The sequence below is a fragment of the Diadema antillarum genome, unplaced genomic scaffold, assembly GCF_040938485.1.
Source record: "Diadema antillarum isolate AM-2024a unplaced genomic scaffold, OU_Dant_1.0 seq00001887_RagTag, whole genome shotgun sequence".
Classification (NCBI taxonomy): Eukaryota; Metazoa; Echinodermata; class Echinoidea; order Diadematoida; family Diadematidae; genus Diadema; species Diadema antillarum.
The window spans coordinates 30374-52820 of record NW_027272554.1 but is presented as its reverse complement, the minus strand read 5'-3'; the positions used below and the strand labels follow the sequence as shown (position 1 = coordinate 52820).

Below are 22447 nucleotides of genomic sequence, written 5' to 3'. Positions count from 1 at the left end.
TCATGATGGCTATATTGTTACTTTACTTCTGTTAGGCAATACACGATCAGTATTCAACATAACAGCCGGCGTATCACTATACCAACTGTTAAACTTTATGCAACTATTTCTGCGAATATTGTGGTCGCAACACCGTACGAGGTTTCGAATAAAAATGACATCCCAACAGTCATGTGGCGTTGATATCCGTCCGGTTCATTTTTTTAATCGAACTTGCCAATAACCTGTTGCTTCTCTATTCACAACTTCTTCGTTGAGTCTACATTATGCCTAAATAATGACGCGTGGATAACAATTATTAAGTTAATGTAAGGTAAATGTAAACCGACTGTTGTTTTCAATCCATTTTTACATCCTAGGGAAATAATTGGAGCCATGGATTTGACATTCAAATCAACCATCCGATACGATACATTTCAATCCGTCGCTGTATACACGCAGACATAATTTAGCTGCCTTTACTTTCAATTCTTTGAGCCAAAGAACTTTGTGTGAGATACACTAAAAAGGAACATTTTCGAGGATGAAATAAGCCATTGCATGATTAAAGGACTAAACCCTTAGCTGAGGATTCTATCAGCTACTACTACTACTACTACTACTGCTACTACTACACTGCAAAAAGTCCGGTGTTAAATAGTGAACACCGAGCTGGTGTTAAATTTTCGGTGCTCACATATGGTGTTAAATTAACACCTTCGGGTGTCATTTCCAAATTTTAAACTGTTTTTTGAAGAGTTTCTTAGTAACTGCACTTCTTGTTGATTTTTAATTTAAACAAGACGATCAAGAATTTTACATCAAAATACTAGATTTTTGAAAAAAAAATGTGAAAATAAATTTACACCAAAGTAACACCAGCTGGTGTGATCTCTTATTGAAGCTGGACGGGTGTTAAACCATTGATATTAACACCAACAAATATCAAATTAACACCATGTGGTGTCATTTTTGAATTAACACCAGTACAGTGTCAAAATAACACCAGGTACAGTGTAAAATTGACGCCACGAAGTGTCAGGTGAACACTTTTCAACACCATCACAGTGCATTTTTAACACCTGTGGGTGTGGTCCTCTATTGAAGTTTGATCGGTGTTAGATTTAACACCCGTGGTGTTAAATCTAACACCGATGTTTTTTACAGTGTACTACTACTACTACTGCTATTATTATTATTATTATTATGGTAGTACATAGATATATTACTTTGTTACTACTTCCTAAATCATTACTTTTACTCCACTTCATACTGTCAGTTCTACTACAAGCCCTGCCTCTATCAACAAAAGTGCTCATGATGGCTATATTAGTTCAATTCAATTCAATTCAAAGTTTATTTCATTTTTCAACAAAAACATATGTTTCACTTCATTTAGTAACAGAAAATAAGGTAAGTAGAACATAGTGAAATAAAAAGAGTATAACAATTGAGGACCTAAAGTAATCATACATTGTGTTGCAAGAAAGAAACATAAGTGATCAAAGCGAAATACATGTATACCGTTGTTTTAAATGTGAAAAATGGAGGGACCCACTAAAAAGACAGAGCTTGTAGTATGTGGGTCCCTCTATTACTTTACTTCTGTTAGGCAATACACGATCAGTATTCAACATAACAGCCGGCGTATCACTATACCAACTGTTAAACTTTATGCAACTATTTCTACGAATAATTGTGGTCGCAACGCCGTACGAGGTTTCGAATAAAAATGACATCCCAACAGTCATGTAGCGTTGATATCCGTCCGGTTCATTTTTTTTAATCGAACTTGCCAATAACCTGTTGCTTCTCTATTCACAACTTCTTCGTTGAGTCTACATTATGCCTAAATAATGACGCGTGGGTAACAATTATTAAAATGTAAGGTAAATGTAAACCGACTGTCGTTTTTAATTCATTTTCACATCCTATAGGGAAATAATTGGAGCCATGGATTTGTCCTTTCTTTAAAAAAAAAAAAACATTTCGAAGAGATTTAGCTTCAGTTATCAAAATCTGTTCGTCTTATAATAGACTACGTACAGTTCTTAAAATTTATGCGAAGTAATCATGATACTGGGTTAAGAAGAAGCTGCCTTCTGAGTGCAAGTGAAAATGCATGTACGAACTGAATTTATTTGAGTAGGTAAGCAGGACGTTTATGATTATGACCCCAAGTATCGAATTAAGTCACCTCTTTGGTTTATTCCGTTATTTTTCGACCTGATATCTCCGTTCTACCCATTGCAGCAAAGCACTTCTAAACACAAGAAAGTTACAGGCGATGCATGTCGTCAGCAATCAGGGGAAAAAAAAAACCAATTCTAACAATATGATGCTCTGAACTAAAAAAATATTATGAATACTTTGATGCATAAGGAATATTCGATTCTGATTGCCCTGAAAAATAAACGTAAAGGGCGGTTCGCAATGGTATTAGATGCTCATAATATCTATAAGTTTATGTGGCTTCCTCAAGCCTTTTGTTTTAAATATCTATGTACATACGCAAGTCTTTCGATACGAATAAAATAACAAATGAAATACTACACAGAATCTTCCCGCCACTCATCTATCAAAGTGTCTATGTAAAGAGACATGGGTCTTACAGCATGATGAGCAGTATCATGTCAGTTGTAAAGTAATTTGTAACATTATAATTCGTGTTTCTGTGCTTATGTGTGTGTTTTTTAATCATGTTCAAGAATACAGAGGGTTTAGCTTTAAATAATGCAAACATCCTCCGTAATATTCTCTCTCTTGTTTTTGCCTGTTGCCTATGTAGGATTATGTGTTTGTCATGCAATGTTATCGATGTGCTTTTTTTTGGGGGGGGGGGGTCAATCTCTCATTAAATGTCATGATTTTTACTATGGAAGATTTTAATGGAGAACATGAAATTGACCGTCAGGATGCTAAAAGTTTACTGCGTTTCACACGTGAAACTGATTTCTTTGTTTGTGCATGTATGAGTTTGTGAATGTGTACGTGTGTGTGTGTGTGTTATGTATATGAGGTGTGCAATTTCAGAGCCTGTCAAAATAATGTGAGAGTACACTGTCATCTGTAGTGTATAAAATACTCACTTATAGTAACGTGATTATCAATATCATGAACGGTTTAACTTAAAAAAACAACAAAGACAAAACTCCTGAAAACTAAAATTTAAGAACACGGTGAATGCGCAGATTTGACATTTATATCTGTGCATAACGACCACACGAGGGAAACGTAATACAGTGCGCTTGGTGGGCAGGTGCACACTTAACACTATACGAACTAATTACAATTTTCATCATGTGGTGTTTCTTTTTTTCGTCTAACTGAGCCAAACTATAAGTTTTACAGCTATCACACCTAACCTGTTTTGCTCTTCACTCACAGTATACAAATAAGGGAGATAGATGGGACGTGGGTTGTGTGCTCAAAAAATATTGGATGGATACACTCCATCACACGTGACTATTACCGACGTCACGATTACGTCACCTATGTCTATTTCTAACCTGTTTATGGCGACAAAGGCGAGTCGGACAGTAACTTGTTCTTGATCCTAGCTGTTTACATAGGAAGGGACATTGGCTTATATTACTATTATTCTCTCATAGCAACGAAAAACAACATTTTTAATTATTGAAAAAAAGTAACAACTAGTTGATCATCTTCTCTTAATATTTCTCACTTCAACCAAGTCTGTTTTCTCTCCCCGATTTCAAATTGATGTATTAACCGTCCTGAAAGTTTTACATAAGTAATATTCAGTGTAGGCCTACATCCTGTATGGTACAGAATAACCGCAGTTCGCAGTTCAATGAATACGAGGTGACCATTTACAACCCACTTTAGTATTTGCAGGGCTTTTTGTCCTATATATAGCCATCACCCCAGCACTTCCTGTTCCGGGTGATGAAGAGTGGGCCGACAAAGGATCCCTAATGCATCTTCAATGAAATTCTTCATTTCAACACGTTTCACCCTTCTCGCTGTAAACGGCCACAACTACACAAAGTGCCACTGTGACACGCGAATCCGTGGTGGAATGTATCGCGGGAGTTCTGTTTTAGCAGACACAGAAACATTACAGTTATACTGCATTTTAGAATGACAACTTTGACTGTGTTAATGATGTCGATTAATTGCCCTCATCGATCACTCGTCAAACATACAAATCAACAGCAACTAAAAACAAAATGATATTTCTGATATGCATATTCTCCTCCTCAGTCATTTTTTCCCTACGATCTGCCTGACAGCACAAACCTTTTATCACTGAGGTGAAAAACACACACACACACACACACAAAAAACGAGTTACGTTTTGATAAAGATCCAATATACATAAAGCGTGAGGGTATAAATTATAATATATTTATTATGTACATGTATCATACCAACAGTGATATGATATGATATGATACGACGTGATATGATATATTAAATAGTTTGCATAAAATACTGGTCGGCAATAGTCATGATACAATCACGTGACTGATGCAGCTAGGATGGAAATTGTTATACATGTACACTTTGAGTAGTGACGTCACGTCAGGTATATAATAATTTCAAACTTGACTGGCTATATTCATGTGGACAGCATAAACACATATTATTGCCTTGTCTATCGTTGTGATATAACACTTGACAGACCGATGAAAGTTACATTTACCCCTTGAAACAGTATTATCTCATCGAGAAAATATAACTCTGCGGGAACGTGAAATGTTACACCTCGAAAAGGCAATATCGGCATAATATTCTAGCATATTATTATGTGCTATCATAATTTATCATATAACATTATTTCATAGATTATAATACACCTTTTGCTTCAAAATAATGATGTAACCGCAAGCTATATAGGAACTGACACGGGAAAGGGCAGATTGGGGGTGAATTACGGTATTAAGTTAAATTGATTCCAATCAATCTATGAAAGCAAACCACGCAATTCGGAAACGGAACGCTGAAATTTCAAATTTTGCCAACATCACCATGCGTCATATACTTTGCCGATAGAGCGACTGGGGAAACAAAAATGCAAAACATTTTGTTGGAGAAGGATTTAGAGGCAGGTTCACATGATATTTGAGTTTACAATTGCTTTGGTAATACAGCTAAACAAGGTCATCTGTAATTTTCATACCACTTGCAAGCTAGATAACTACATGAAACAAGATATTCCTACACATTTAATCAACATTTCCAGTTACATCACCCGATTATGAAACCCTCCCACTCCACCTCCACATTTTCACTTTCTCAATACAAGGGATATGACTATTTCAGAGACATATTCTTCATGCAAGAACACTTTTATAAAGCATGTGCACTATACCTTTAGATTGTATTTGAACATGCCCTTCATTAACAGTGAACTGCATTGAGACAGCGATAGCACTATAAAAGATTGATTTTTCAAGAAGTAATAGTTTTAATACAGACTTCAAACCAATATCAAATAAATTTCTTCACATAACTTACGACCTCTATATTGCATACATTAAGCAAGTCTAATTTTTCACGAATTGAGGACTTCCCAACGAATTTCGCGACTGGTTGAATTTGTAATTGTGGAGTACAGTATAATGGAAGGAGAAATGTAAGCATGCACATTGTCTTCATGTCGGAATCAAAGTTAATGCTTTTGCAGATTTAGAATTTGTGAATGGCACTCGACTCACAAAAGTTTTGCAAATAATAAAAAAAAACACACACACACAAAATATACGGCACATACCTTTTTTTTTAAAGAGCTGAAAGCATGATGGAATTTCAATGCAAGACAGTGTGCTGTTTCTGTTTGGGCCTTCATTTGGGTTCATGAGAGCTAAAATTATACTTGACAATACACTTATCACTATATGTGATTAAAATTCAACCATACCCCTTGCTACGAAAAGCAGTGAACATCTAGAAATAAAATGTGTTCACTATGCAACACATTTGCTATTTGATACAGTGGACTCCCATTATAACGAAGTCCTCGGGACCAGCAGTTTCCTTTCATTATATCAACATTTTGTGATAACCAAACAGATAAACAATAAAAATACATAGAGTAGAAAATGTTGCGGTCTGAATTTTTACTTTGTTGTAACCGGAATTTCGTTATAACCGTGTTCGTTATAACGGGAGTGCACTGTATTGGTACTGTAGAATTATACAAAGTGGTGTGTTAGAATATCATTAATTTACTTGACATAATAAACTTTAAATACCGAAATACTGGTAGTAACCATTCACAAATTTCTGTGTTAATGTGAGTGTCCTGGAAGTGGCCTATCTGAGATGTTTGATAACCATATTTTTCACACAAACATATATCCAAAGGTCATTTCACGTGATGATGATCCACAGCATTTGTATAGCACCATATATCTGTTATAGAAACATTCAAAAGACTCCTCCAAGACAGTTAGCAATTGAATGCCTGGTGAAAAAAAAAAAAATGTGCTGGGTTCCATTACATTTGCTTGAAAAATATGGGATAAGTTTACTCTTCAAGGTATCATTTTGTTTGTGTATGGCATCACCATGACTATACAAAAGCAATACAAATGCAAAAGTGTGTCTTCATAGGACATTACGTGTACCTAAAAATCTCCTATATTACTCCAAACACATAAGTAGTTTTCTTAACAATGTTTTGTAAGGGACATATGGACAGACTGACCAATTAAATGACTCGGTTCAACAATGCAAGTTAATCATTCTCACATTGTATGTCGAGCTGTCCTATTGCGACTGATTGGCTTTTTTGGAAAAAAAAAGTTGCAAAAGTTTCTAAATCACTAGATTTAAAACCGATTCTTAGTTTCTGTTTCCCTCTCAAAATGGCATAGTTAATAAAAAAGAAAAATCTTCCTTATTCTGGGTAGATTTCACAAATTTTCCAGTTCCATCTAACCTTCCTCAAATATAAATCATGCAGCATGATGCAGAGCTGCCAATGAAACAATGACAAGAAAATAATTTTTACAGCAAAATCCCCCCCCCCCGACTTTATGGTTTGCCAATTAATACATAAACCAAAACAAAACACAGATAGTACAGGAAGTCTCTTGAAGATATCACTCATAGGTGGGTCTTCATCAGCTTGAGCTTGAAGAATAGCCCGCTATTTCTGATCCAAAGAATTAGCCCGATCAGAAAATAGCCTGCTAATTTTGCAATGAAGACCGAAATGGCACGCTATTTCGATCTGCAAATAAACCACCATAATCTTGGGCTTATTTGCAGAATAGCCAGCTAATTTGCAAAATAGTGCGCTAATCTTAACGCGTCTTCATCACCTCGAGCTTAAACAAAGGCACTGCATATGTTGTGCACTATCCAAGAACGTACACCGTGTAGGCTGTCGGGTCGGAGTGTGTTCATGCGGGTACCGTTCGTCTAAAGTGCGCATGCGCCAGCATCGGGCTTATCAACCCGACCGTACTTGAAGCTGGAGCTAGTGAAGACACTTTGGGCTTATTTTTCTGATCCCCCATAAGCGCGCTATTCTTCAAGCTCGAGCTGACGGAGACCCACCTATATTGTACTTTTCCAACTCTCTATAAAGTTTTAAGCTGCTTGGGAAACAAGACACCTAGACCGAGTAGGCATGAGGTGGGGGTACACTGTGCCATCTGTCATCTTAGTTTGTTTCCTGCCTGTTCCGCCCCTGCTTTCATTCTTGTCCTTGTCACAGTCCTTTCTTTCTGTTTGTTTCGCTTGACGTCATGATATCATGATATCCACATTTTCATACATGGAGTCCTTGATAGATCTTGAGATGCCCTCATCTTCTACAGTAATTCACAAAATTTACACGCTATGCTTCTCTTGTGAATTCTTCTTTTCCATATAGAGTTACAAAATAAAATTGCATTGCTTACTTATATATCTATCTAAAAACAAAGTGGATATCATTATAATTGTATCCATGTTTTGTTGAAACTTACAACCTGTATGTGATTCAAAGTTCCTTAAAATATTATGTACTCATGTAAGCATTATGTATATTGCTTTGTATTACTTTACGTGAAATTACAGTCACTTGAATTGAATTTGGTTCATTCCCACTTCTGAAATATTTATATCACAAAATAATGAGTTTAATGATTAGGGAAACATTTTCTGAAGAAAAAAAAAATGAATATATCAGTCCTCTGTGTCAATTACTATTATACTTGAATGACATCACAATTTAGCATTTGATTTCAATGTTCATTTGCTTGAAAATGTTCAAACCTCAATGGTGGGAGCTGATTTTTTGTTACGTTGACACTCATTTCAAGCACAACTCCCCAAATACCCATGTAACAACAATGGAATGGTCCATTCTTGCTCATGTGGGTTTCTTGGAAATTGCACACAGCACTCTGACAAGTGAAACTACATATATGTGGGACAGAGACAATTCTTGGCATCACTTATGGAGTACTGGTGAATGAAAGGTACACATATTTGTCATTCTTTTGCCTGTCTTTTATGAATGATTTTCAATTCCTTGTATTTGGTGCAAAAAAAAAGTAGTGAAAGAGTTTGAGTTAACGAGAAATTACAACTGAGAATACCAGAGGGCAGAGAGGGCAAAGTTCACCAACACACACGCACACGCACACACACACACACACACACAAAATGAAATGAAAGCAAAAGAAGACATAAAAGTAATTATGATGGGGAAGAACTGCTTATGTGCTTATAAGAAACCACAGGAAGAATGGGGGAAAAAGAAGGGACACCCTGAGTGAATTCAAGCAGAAGAAAGGAAGCTTAATGTGCTGGAATTGAAACTTGACAAAAAACACACCCTGAGAAGGCAGCTCCGAAAGAGCCAGGCGTCAATCACTTGCATTTCATAAGCTTGACTAGCAATACCAAAGTATCCAGTAGTCTATGCTGACATTAGTTACGTTCACACGCAGTTGCCAAACTTGAAGTTTAGGTCCAAAACTTAACTGTCAATGATTACCTCCACTTGCGAATTCACGACGCGGGTTCACATGCGCACCTAAACATTCAGTTGCAACTTACAAGCGAATGCCACTCGATGATTACACCAGAAGTGCAGAGTCTTTGCTCGATGACCTTGTGCCCATACAAATAGCGCAGCTGGAGGTTGACCCGGATGTGAACGAGAAGCGAGGGTCACGCTTAACTCACAAGCTCGTGGATTATTGTGTCCACACGGAGCGAAACTACGAGTGGGGACCCCCCGTGGCTCATGGAGAGAGCGTAAACCCTAAGATGTCTTGTGGTTCTAATCATCGAGATTGATAAGATTGATAACTTTTAATGCATCCAAACGGTGCTAAACTACAAGTTAATCATCAAGAGTTAAGTTTTTGACCTAAACTTAAAGTTTAGGAACAGCGTGTGAACCTAACTACTGTGAAAGACCTCCACAAAAAGGCAACACCAGAGAAAGCTGTAGCTCCAAAGGAGACAGGCTTTGGGACTGCATACAATAGTTTAAGTAGGGAAGCAGTTAAAGAAGAATCAAACTGATCATCTGATTGGTGGTAGGATGGAAGAGAAACTTAACAAACTGAAGGACAAAAGCAAACCTAATCAGGCTGAAAAAAGACAGAGACTCGAACCCAAAGCATCCCTTATAAAATGGGAGATTTTCTCGCTTGGACACTTCAACAAATCGGAGACTGATTGCAAGAACATGCACACAATATCATGCATGCATAGCATAAAACTCTACACATATATACAATGTAAGTCCTTTGCAGTTGATGTTGAAAGGATTTAAGATGCTCTCTGGTACTATCTCAGCCTCATTTTTGAACAAACTATATGACAAAACTGTATGAGGTTTAATCCAATGAAAAAGCTATCATAATGAACATTTTAATTCTGTTTAAAAGTAGTTTCATATCTTACAGATAGTTGGGTGGGAGAAAGCTAAAATGTAAGTGGGTGAAAACGCATCTTGAGCGGTAGACACGTAACAAAATTAACAAAATTCAAACTCAATTGAGATAGTAGATTTTGCAAAAATGTCCTTACAGCGAGAAAATTGAGTTTCTGGAGAGACAGCTAATGACAGCGCTGAATGCAACGAAGAAGCACAACCTGCGATCATGGGCACAGAAAAGGTTTAAGCTTTTCCTGAAGACAGACAATGTAATTACTGACCAGACAATTCTGTTTCTACAGAAACAAACATTAAAGGACAAGTCCACCTTCATAGACATGTGGGTTGAGTGAATGCAGCAATATTTAGTAGAACACATCAGTGAGAGTTTGAGCAAAATTAGACAATCTGTTAAAAGTTATGAATTTTTGAAGTTTCTGCTCAGTCACGGCTGGATGAGAAGACTACTACAGCTTGTGATGTCATATGAGTACAACTATATAAAGAAAGTATAAAGAAAATTCAAGATATTCTCACTTTTCTCACACAATAAAAGAACACTTGACTTCTCTCTTTCAGAAGTCAGGGGGAATAATGTTACCCGTAACATAAGTCAGTAACAAGTCAAGTTTTGAGAAATTCTCTTTTTATTTTCCTTATATCGTTGTACGCATGTGACATCATACACTGTAGTAGTCTTCTCCTCCAGCAGTGATTGCACAGATATTTTAAAAATTCATAACTTTTGAACGGATTGTCGGATTTCCCCCAAACTTTCACCGATGTGTTCTACTGTTATTGTTGCCTTCACTCAATCCACATGTATATGAAGGTGAACTTGTCCTTTAAGAGTCTGATCACCAAGAGAGGTGTTCAGATATAATATGAGATATAATTCCCTGATTTGAGAGAGAGTGAAAAGTCTATAAAATCTGACAGATGTAGACATGGGGGGGGGCATATTCTCTACCATTAAGAATAAGTTCATATTCAGGGTAGAGGGAACCACTCCAACACACACATGAAAGAAACAGACATTTGTATAATTTATTCTTTTAATACTAGCACTTACAAAAGTACACAAACACCGGAGCAAGCTGCCCCTGGTAATTGAAGTGGTAATGTGCTAAATCCAGGTACTGGAAAAGTGGATATTTTCACCCGAGTAATTTTTCACGCTTGGCCGGGTATAATGAATCTTGCGTGTTTATAATTCCACAGAATCAGGTCATTAACTACCACAGAATGGCATGCAAAAATATTCACACGTTTTTTATTTTCGTGATAGTTTCCAGTCGAGTGAAATGTGTGAAAATTTCCACTTTTACAGTAAGCATAGATAATTTACAACTACATGTACATGTACCTGAAAGCTACACACAGTGTATGGTGTCACAAGCAATCATTTTCAGGGTATAGAAATTCCTGAATTAGATTTTTCCTGAATATTGATATATTGAATTGAAAATATCCCTTCAGTATACAATTCTATAAGTCAAGGAATTCTGTGAAGGTATACGGATGATGGCCGATACACATTACACAACAGTCAAAGGAGGAAATGTGTTTAGGGTGCAATTCACTGACAAGTTTTCAGCTCATATGAACTTTTCCCAAAGCATTTCTCCAATCATGTGACTGGCAATGTGCACAATGCAATCGTAACTGCTCGCATACATGTGTCTTTGGCTCTCACTGTGAGCTAGAATGCGTCAATAAAATTCAAAGTCAAGTTCACTGCACTTTGCTTTTATTTTCAAACTATACAAATTACTCCTATGTACAGGAAAGGTTACTGCTCCATAAAATGAATAACCTTTGAAAATAAATAAACAACGTGTGACTGACTTCAAGAAATCAGGGAAAACGGAAGTTGGCAAGGACTGCAGTTAGTACCAAAAACTAATTTCCTCTCAAATTTACCTCCTATTAGTATAACAAACAAGATAAGAATAGCTGTATTAGAGTTAAGGCCATTCTCAAATGGCAAAAATACGCCTTTTCCAGAGTTGGACATCATAAGCTGGCACTGAGTCAAACTTATCAAGGTTCAGAAAAATCCCAACCAGGAAATTCTCAGACTTTTCAAGATCATTCATGGATGGTAATACAATTATATGCCATTACATGGAGTTTGTTGATATTTACCTTAATACAAGCTTCAGTTTCTAAACTAACCAAACCTAAAATTGTTGGGTAACTTATGCACTGTCACTCTCATGATATAGGTTTGCCTGTTGGGACATTGTTGAATATTCAATGACAACAAAACATTTGTCCACTGATTATAATTTGACTGTCTTGAAGGGAAATCCAGCGGGAAAATAAAAGGAATTTGTCTTCAAAGTACAGAACTGTACATCATATCATACGACAGTTAATGACCAAATTTTGTCAGTGGCGCACAAAAGGTAAGTGGCATTTTCTCACAGTGTAGATTCCTTTTGAAAATATAATGGCTTCAGGACCAGCACAACTATGGCAAGGCCATTGATTAACTTTCTTCTATTGTTAACATTTACTTGTAACAATACTGAACGTTGATTATACTGATCAAATTTTTTACATTGGTTGTTTTTATCCCTAACTCACATTTTAGAGCTTTTTTGAAACACTGAAGCTGGGTTTTGGTTTCATCTGCAAATGGTAAATGATAACTTTAATTTCAAAGCAAATCTTCTCCAAACTGCATTATATTGTGGCTGGCTTTCTTAGCCTTTCTGAGAGAGATAGAGAGAAAAAAGAAAGAAAGAAAGAAAGGAGACGAATCATTCACTACAGGAAGAGCTTAGAAGAATATTCAAAACACCCAAACAGATAATTGATATTGTTGTTGACTCCAATAGGCTTCAGCACTGATGAGTCACAAACACATGATCAACATTTATATAAACAAACGTTTATTGGCAATGAACATGGTCAGGCTTTGAATTACTAATGGAACTTCATTACTGCCATTACACAAGAATAGAAAAGAGGTGCTTACACATGGAATACAGGTGTGCGGCGTATGCCTCTCCCACTGTCTCATCACACTGATGGCTGCTGTCACCAAACTGTTGTTGAATCTAACTTGTACTGCTCATACTCTTTGCGATTGAAGAAGGAAATCTCAGTTTCATTTTCTGTGAGAGGAAGATGAACAAACCGTTTAAAATGTCATAAATTAAAGGTCCATACCATGCTCATGTTGGCTATAACAAACATATCAAGTCCAAGCATATTCAGAGATAATAAAATACAGCGAACAAACAAATAAATAAACAGATTTTAGTTTACGAGCAATGGGGAAATGGTACATAAAAGCATCCCAGATATAGATCTAAACCAAACACACACACACATACAATTGAATGTTATACAATATACAGTTCTGTATAATACACACATCCTTTTTTTTTCATTTCAAATGTTTATTTTCTTCTTCTAGATGAGAAAAAAAATACTAAATATGGTAAGTAGTTGGCAGCTCTGAAAGAGAGCAAAGAGAGAAGGGGGGGGGGGAGAGTAGCCTTCTACTTGGTCTAGAAAAAACAAACAAATAAGCAAACAAACAAACAAACAAACAAACAAACAAACAAACACAAAAAAGCTCTGTAGTTATAATGACATTTCACATGATATTCCCAACACTTGGACCAGTTCTCTGTCCCAGGGACAGCGTCCAGTGATATGCTACCAACAATGAACTTCAAAATATTGTATAATCCCTTTATGACAGAATATCAAATCGATATGCAGTAATCAGCATTTGATGACATAAATGGTATCCTGGGGTACCAAATGAAAATCAGCCATTTTGTTTAATTATAATATTTTTTTAAAAAGGTTGAACCCTGGGTTGCCAAAAAGTGGAAATTATTTTGGTGCTGGAGCTAGCGGCGCTAGCCACTCACTACACTTCAGTGCACTGAAGCACCCGCTATTGCTAGCACAGCGTGCCATTCATGCATCGTATTACATGCAGTGGCATGGGAGTGACTATGTACATGCACACACAGTGCATGCATTTCTCTACAGCTGTCCTCGAGTGGACGTGAGGTAACGCTACACGACGCGGTAACCCGGGGTACTACGGTACCCTGGGGTAACGCGTGACCCATTATTTGTTGACTGGGCTGGAAAGGAGGGCATCCTGAAGAGGTTAATAGCTCATATCAAATGGTTGTACGTATGTAGCCAAAAAAGATACCAGCAAAATCATAATTGTTCTTTAGGTAAGTTCAGTTTCAAAAGGGAGTTGGGGAATTCCCCCTCACCCTGAAAGCTAATGGTAAAAAGTGTAACAATAACCATTATAATAGTAATAACAGTAATAACTGCAATCTATTGCACATAAAACCCATCAATCAATCCTCTATGCACTTTACACAAGAGCAGAATTCAAATAGGCATTTAACTATCAAGAAAAAAAAAAACCCACACAGAAAGTACAAACAATGGTGTCCTTAAAAGTTTTTGACAAAATTTTGGACCCTTAGAATACACACACTTCTGTTTCATTTACTTCAGTTAGGCTTCTTTTGCTTTCCTATATAAAATAGTCATTTAGGCCATACGACTATGATGCGATTTTCTGTCTGCTCTTAATAAGCCCTGAATGGTCAAAATACATCATTTTCAATTGTTATGTGTGCTTCTCTTATTAAGCTGACTACCTTTAGAATGCTTGATGTTTTGCATGGAGTATTTTAGACTAAATTTGCCTCTTGTTCAGTGGCCTCTGTTTTTAGCACAGTGAATGGAAGATACATTGTATCTGTCGGTTGTGAGGGTCGACTGTATTACCACCTGTAGTTTAAAACAAGAGGCCACCGAACAAGAGGCAGATTTATTGGTCTAGGAGGGTGCCTATTGAAGCAATAACATCTGAAATCTGTGTACTCTTGAGAGCCGAGATACGAATAGCTTCTCATGAGAATCTTCATAATTTGTGAATGTTAACATTGCAAGTCGTACGACTCAAAAGTTACGTTCAGACGGTGATCCCTAACCTTGAGGATAAGGTCTATGGGGTGCCAAGTGTCGCACAGTGGATTTCCTTATGAAATTGACCGTGCAACACTTGGTGGCCCATACAGCTTATCTTCGAAGTTTCAATAGCTTATCCGCAAGATTAAGGATCACCGTCTGAATGTGACCATTGTCAATTTACAGTGCCATTGAAGTTGTCATATACAACGCTTGACTGACACGCAAACACAGTGATATGATATAAAATTATCACGCCTGATACAGCTATGAGTGGAGAAGCATCCAATGAGCAAGTTGGAGGTTCGTATTAACATTGGTCCATTTTACTCACCGATGCCGCAGGCTTTCAAAGTTCTCTCCGGCTTCAGAATCAGGTCTTCATCATTCTCCTTGTTTATCACTGGGTCACTTGTCTGTGTGGATTTGAATATCAGTGAAAGACTTCTTAGAAACACATGCGACTTTACTCAAGTTCACCTTCATAGATATGTGGGTTGAGCGAACACAGCAATATTAGTAGAACACATCAGTGAGAGTTTGAGGAAAATCGGACAATCCGTTCAAAAGTTATGAATTTTTGAAGTTTCTGCTCAGTCACGGCTGGATGAGAAGACTACTATAGATTGTGATGTCACATGTGTACAACGATATAAAAAAAGACGAAAGAAAATTCAACATAATTTCACTTTTCTCGCATAACAAAAGAAAATTCGACTTCTCTCTTTCAGAAGGCAGGGGGAATAATATTACCCTTAACATACGTCAGTAACAAGTCAAAGAAATTTGCACTTTACTCACAAAGTAAAGTTTTGTGAAATTCTCCTTTTATTTTCCTTACATAATTGTATGCATGTGACATTATACACTGTAGTAGTTTTCTAATATATCCAGCAGTGACTGCGCAGATAACACCTCTAAAATTTCATAACTTTTGAACAGACTGTCGGATTTTCCCCAAACTCTCATTAATGTGTTCTACTAATATTGATGCACTCACTCAACCAAAATGTATGTATGAAGATGGACTTGTCCTTTAATAGATTTTGTCAATCCTAATATCAAATGAAAGAAAGAGATTATTAACACAGAGGAATGAAAATTTGTTACGGCTGATCTTCACCAATTGTCACCCTCCGTACAACCCTTGGACTATTCAAAGGCACTGCTTACCATTGGCAGCAGTATTTGAAAGAATGTTGAGTTTTATATCACATTTGATGCATAAATATGTAGGTCAGTTGTATCACAAAAATCCTACCATATCAACATTTTGCAATAAAGCCAAAAATACAAGGAGATATCACTATTTTTCTCAATAAACCATCTAACTGTAGATGGTTTATTCTAGAAACAATTCTATTATAACTATCGTTCACATTTTGTATAATGACTAATACACAACATTGATCATACTGATTAACATTCTTACATTGTTTGTTTCTATCCCTAACTCACATTATATTTCAGAACTATTTTGAAGCACTAAAGCTTGGTTTTTGTTCGTCCGCAAATGGTAAATAATGCCTAAAAGTTAACATACAGAACAGTGTCAGAATTTCGGAGCTTGGGCATTTGTTCCCAGTTCACTCTGTCACTGGCAGCAACCAGGGATAGCCTGGTGGTAGTGTTGCTGCTCGGAAAGCAGTACTTAGATGACAAGTTCAAATCCAACTGGTTTGTTTTTCAAACATGTTTATTAAAATGTAGATCAGCATTGAGATCTTACAAATACATTTGTACATGCAGAGGGTGACATTTGATTTTTTTTTTTAAATTAGCCACAGCAAATCCTAATATTTCCAGGCTTTTATATAATCAGTCTGGACAAGAGATTCAGAATGTGTGATGAAGTCACTTTCAGTCTATTATTATCAAGCCAACAAGACTTGAAATCATTTATCCAATTTTCTGCAGGAAAAAAAAAATCATTCACTCATTCATATGGCAGGTACCAGAAGATGAAGTCCTCCTCTACCACCCACAATCTGTTTTCCTTCCTTTAACCCTTAACCTTTCCTCCCATGAAAGTCATCTTCTCCATCCTGTACCCCTCCCTTAAAGGGATGGCATAGTTTCGGTTGAGATGAAGCTTCAGGTTTTCAAAGTTTTTTTATGATACCGGTAATTTTTGAAATTTGATGAGAAACCTCTTAGTCTTAGGAATCATAATTCTAAAAGGAATTAAAAGTTTATTCAATGAAAATTGGTTTTGAAATGGCTGAGATATCCAAAACAAAGCTATCCATTTAAAAAGGTGAGATCCACCTTTTACTAGGATCGCTTTGTTTTACTTATGCATATAATTGGATATCTCAGCCATTTCAAAACCGCTTTTCATCTAATAAACTTTGAATTCCTCTTAGAATTGTATGCTCTGTAGCATTTCATCAAGTGGTTTCTTTGTATCTCGCAAAAAGTCAGAAGCTCAATCCTCACCTCAACCAATACTATGACATCCCTTTAAAAGTGTCTCCATTCATACCTTCTCCCCCCCCCCCCCCCCCCCCCCCCCCGATTTTCATCCCACAGTCTTCAATCAAGGCTGAGGCTACATTCAGTGTGAGAGAATTGGCAAGAAAACTATCAAGCCAATATTAACCCATTGAGGATCAGCTAATTTTGCTACAACACACATTTCCCAGAGACACTTGCCCAAGTAAACTCGGGACTCATCCTCAAAAGGTTAAAGGGGAATTTCACCCCAAGTGTGGATTAAGTGAATGTAGAAACATTAGTTAATACACTAACTGTGAATTTCAAGCAAAATTGAACCATCCATCTAAAAGATATTAATTCTAAAAGATTGGTTAAAATACCAACAGCAGCAGGTCCAGGAACTCCGTAAAAGGAGTCACCTTTACAAAATTAAAGGGGGGGGGGGTGTGTCCCCGACTGAATCTGCCACTGACTAATGCCAGATGAGAAGACTACATGACAGTTATTGGTGTCAGAGTACTGCAACGACATAAAGAAACTTTAAAGGAAATTTTCATTTTGAAGCATAATGACAGAACTCTTTGACTACAATCATACCGATTGTACCTCCTTCAGATAGCTGGAAATTCAAGATGATATTACCCTTAACAATAACATGCCAGTCATAAGTCAACAGACTACAGATATACACTTTTCATAAATAATTAAATTCTGTGGAATTATCTACATTCAACGCCTTCATATCATTGCACGACTAAAGATGCGATTTGTATCAGAAATTGTTGAATCGTTGTTGGAGGACACATTTAACCCGTTGACGATGAGTCCCGAGTATACTCGCGCAGGTGTCCAGGGGAAATGCGCGTTATAGCAAAATCAATAGGCGTTTTCACATCAGCCCGATGTTTCGAAATAGCGCGCTATTTTCTGAATTGGGAAATTAAAAAATATCTCGAGCTTGGATTTTTATCTGGCTGATGTGAAAACGCCTAATCCGTCCTCAACTGGTTAAAGATGCCTGAAAAAAAAAATTCTGGGAATTCCTTCAACTTCATTTCTAAAATTGTAGACATTGGACATACAGATATTGGGAATAACTGTGATAATGGCAGAGAAGGCTTCAAAGGTTGCTAAAAATACTATGTGGAAGGTATCACTGCCCTGCCTATCAAGGGTACAAATTCTGAAGTACTCCAAATAAACATTCACAGCACAAAACTTTGGTGAATTGAAGATGACAGCCTTTTTGACAGCATGAAACTTTTGTGAACTGCCGACCATGAAAAAAAATTAAAAAAATAAAAGAAGGATGCATATTACTCTCATGAATTGTTGCTTCTCGCAAACTTCCTGGAAGTTTCATGCATATTATGTGAAAATTTCTGGTTATACAGTACTCCTAAAGGGTACTCTTGTAGGTGACTCCCTGAAAACAGCACCATCCTGAACTCCCTGCCCCTTTTTTAAAGGGATGGTACAGTATTGGTGGAGATTAGAATTGGGCTTTTAACTTTTTGTGAGATACCAAGAAAACACTTATGACATAGTGACAGAGAATACCATTTTCAAAGCAATTCAAAGTTTATTTGATGAAAATCGGGTTAGGAATGACTGAAACATCCAAAAACAAAGTAAAACAAAGTGATCATAATAAAGTGTGGGTCCCACACTTTATTAGAATCGCTCTTTCTTGGATAACTCAGCCATTTCGAAACCAGTTTTTATCAAATAAATGTTGAATTCCTCATAGAATTACATGCTCTTTCATATCTCATAAGAGGTTTCTCATCATCTCACCGAAAAATGTTAGAAACCTGAAATTAGGTCTCAGCCAAAACTGTACAATCCCTTTAAGCATAAATAGGTCAATGAACAAAACACAAAGCTGTCTCTCTCCCACTCACTCTCTCTTTAAAAAAATGGAACATTTGGTCTCGGTCGTGTAACCTTGTTGCGCGACACGCTCATTGACATAATCTACGAAGGTAGTGACGATGGCGCATGTACCTCATTAACCCAGATTCAGTTATTGGGGTGACAGGGAGAGTATCTTGTATCACATAGCTTCCTAGTTCCAAAAGACTGGTGGAACTATCATCTCGTAACCCTTTTCTGGGCCAAGTTCACACGCTTTTCCAGTCCAACGGCACACCAACTTCTTCATCATTCATCCTCTCTCACATGTAGTGTGCTGGAGTGTACAACCTACTCAACAACAAATATAGGGCTTACTACTTATTACCCATTACAGACTAGTCCCGAGTACTGTGAGTTAGGCGTCTATGGGAAATGCATGTTTTATAGCAAAACGAGCTCATCCTCACATGGGTTAATTCTGGTAACTAATGAAGAGCACTAATTATAATCCTTCTGCACACGCACACACACACACACACACACAACATCAACAGCAACAATAGTGTTCGACAATATCAACATAAACCAAAAAACAAACAAACAAATAAAATCCAAAACATTTGAAAAGATTACGACTTTATCATCTAGCAACACTTACAATCACTAATCAACAAAATACAACTCTTTTTCATACAAAATGACTAATCAATAAAGTACAATTTCTAATACTGTACAAAGGGGGGGGGGGGGCACCCCCACTCCACTTCTTTTGCACCACACACAGGAATACATAGGGTGTCACCACTTTGGCCCCCCCCTTTTTTTTTTAATCCCAGAAGTGGCACTAAAAATAGAATGAAAGCTTGAAGTGTGAGTGCAGTAAGGCCTGTTTTTGCACTGAAGACCTTTCTTTTTTTTTTTTTTTTTTTTGCTTGTCAGCTGAAGAAACACGAAAATGGCACCACAAGCTGCGCTGAAGGCCTTCTCTTTCTTTTTTCTTTTTTTTTTCTTGCTTGTTAGCTGATGAAACCAAGAAGTGGGGTCCCCACTTTTGAAAATGTGGCGCCGGCCATTCTTAGTTTCACATGTACTTTAATATCATAAACGACCTATTGTAAAAGTGGAAATTTTCGCAGTGTTGAAATTTTTGCGCTTTTCTCTCAACCAAGAACTAGTGCGAATGTGAATATTTTCGCTTGCCATATGTTCCAATAGTTGAGCTTTTCATTCCGCGGAATTAAAAACACGCAAAACTCATCTTACCCTGCCGAGCACAAAAAATTACTCTCGTGAAAATATCCACTTTGACAGTATTCAGGGTGCATTTTCTTTACCCATAGCTTCTCACAAGCACAGCTATCAAAACAACAGTCATGGAACCCCGAGACACTGGTTGTGAGGATGTTAATGAATAGAGAACCACCTGCTTACCTTGGATCCATGGGCCTTGTGTTCAATCTTCATGGTGTCGTAAGCATGCTTTCTGAGTGGGGGAGGGAGACCAGGTCTTGTCTTGATATCTAGAGATGGGGAGAGAGTGGTACATGAGATTCATCATCTTAAAGGAGACTGGCAGATTATGGAACACACAAATTTTTAATCACCCAAATAAATCTTATGGCATACTTTCACTTTATGCACATTTTGGTGCAAATAATTAGATTACCTGTAAACAAAGGCTGATTTAATGCAAACACACTACACTGTGATATGAAATGCTTGTCTTCATACATAGTTGATGAATTTCACTATATTTTTGCTTGTCCTTATTTTCAAAGGGAGAGACATATATATCTCCTTAAAGAGTTATGTACAGTAAAACAAGGTTTCAGAGTGCTTTGCACATGACAGAACTGTTTGACACTAGAAGCACTTCTATGTTGAAGAATTTAACAAGATTAACTCACCTCATCATGTTGCAATTTTCTCTAAATTCTGAGAAAGAAAATTGTTCACGTGCCACATATTGTACAAATGGAGATGGACCTACACATCCACTCATAGGATAGGGAAACAGCCTGCTTTGTTCTGTTTTTTTAAAGAGTCTATTTCATTCTCTTTTGAGAAGGACAATGTCACAATGGTTCACCTTCTAAAACCTGAGCCATGAATGCTTCTACTGTAGTATCCAGATTTAAGTGGTTGAAGACGACATGCTTGATGTTGCGATGTTGGAAGGAACGGATGAGCCGAATAGTGACAATAACTCCTCCCCCCTCTCCGTCCATGGTCTGCTGGGATGAAGGGATGACCACAGAAATCAACAGCTTGCTACTCCTGTCCACTAGAGATGGTCACACCAGTATTACCTCTCACCTACATCCCAAGAACACGGTTTAATTCTGGCTAGAGACACAAGAGAGAGTAGAGCGAGGGAAATGGACACAATTATACATTTTCTATCTTTGATCACCTGAACAATTCTTATGTCACCTATTCCCTACCTTATCCCGTTGAGAACGGGCTGATTTTGCTACAACACACATTTTCAATAGACACTTGCCTGAGTGTACTCGGGTCTCGTCCCCAAAAGGTTAAAGTGTCTACTCAGCAAACCATGTTCATGGATACTTTTCATAATGGAAACTATCGATAGGCCCTATAGCTTACATACAGCATGTAATTGCCATTATATGGCTCAATAATACTTTGAAAGTTCGTTTCATGTGTCTCAAAATGAAAAACAAAGTGCTCTTCTTGATGGTCCAGGGAATACCAGATGATTTTTAAGTACTGTACGAGCTGAAATTTTCGTGTACTGATATTTTCGCGAATTGCTACTTGGAAGTTGGAGGACATTTTCGCGTGTTGTTAATTTCGCGGTTGAAAGGGTCTAACTGAACTTACTTATTCGCACGTTGTTATTTTCGCGTGTTATCATTTTCGCGGTGCAAAGGCGATTCGCGGAATTCACGAAAATAAAACCAACGCGAAAATTTCAGCTCGTATAGTACATGTAGCACCAACACATTCGTCAAGCCACCAAATCACTGATATTTTGACAATATATTACTTTAAAACCACTCCACTAGTGAGAATGTTAGATTTGCGGCCTGTTACCTCCTTGACCGCCATGATGTAAACATCCGAGTACCACACTATTCTGAGACTGCAACACACGAATGCTTTTGCAAAACATTTTGTTATCCAAAGCCATGTCACTTTCTATACTTTTGAAGTGTTTATTAGGAATGCAGTAGAGCAAAGTTGTACAGAAAATTGCAAGCTTTGTTGCATTACAAATCTTTATATGACAGGGCTGTGGCTAATATTCGTTTTGCAAATGGTCAATATTCAAAACATAACCCTATAAAACAGACTACAGAGGACTCCCATTATAATGAA

General features: G+C 37.2%; 1 protein-coding gene across 1 annotated transcript; it reads right to left on the bottom strand.

The window, feature by feature from the left end:
* Window positions 1-12830: 12830 nt before the first annotated feature.
* Window positions 12831-21349, bottom strand: LOC139712982 (UPF0538 protein C2orf76 homolog). The gene is made up of 4 exons (XM_071624763.1): window positions 21192-21349; window positions 20534-20622; window positions 15141-15222; window positions 12831-12960 (listed from the first exon to the last, which is right to left on the bottom strand). The coding sequence occupies exons 1-4, from the start codon at window positions 21328-21330 to the stop codon at window positions 12884-12886; spliced, it is 387 nt and encodes a 128-aa protein (XP_071480864.1). The 5' UTR covers window positions 21331-21349; the 3' UTR covers window positions 12831-12883.
* Between the last annotated feature and the right edge of the window lie 1098 nt (window positions 21350-22447).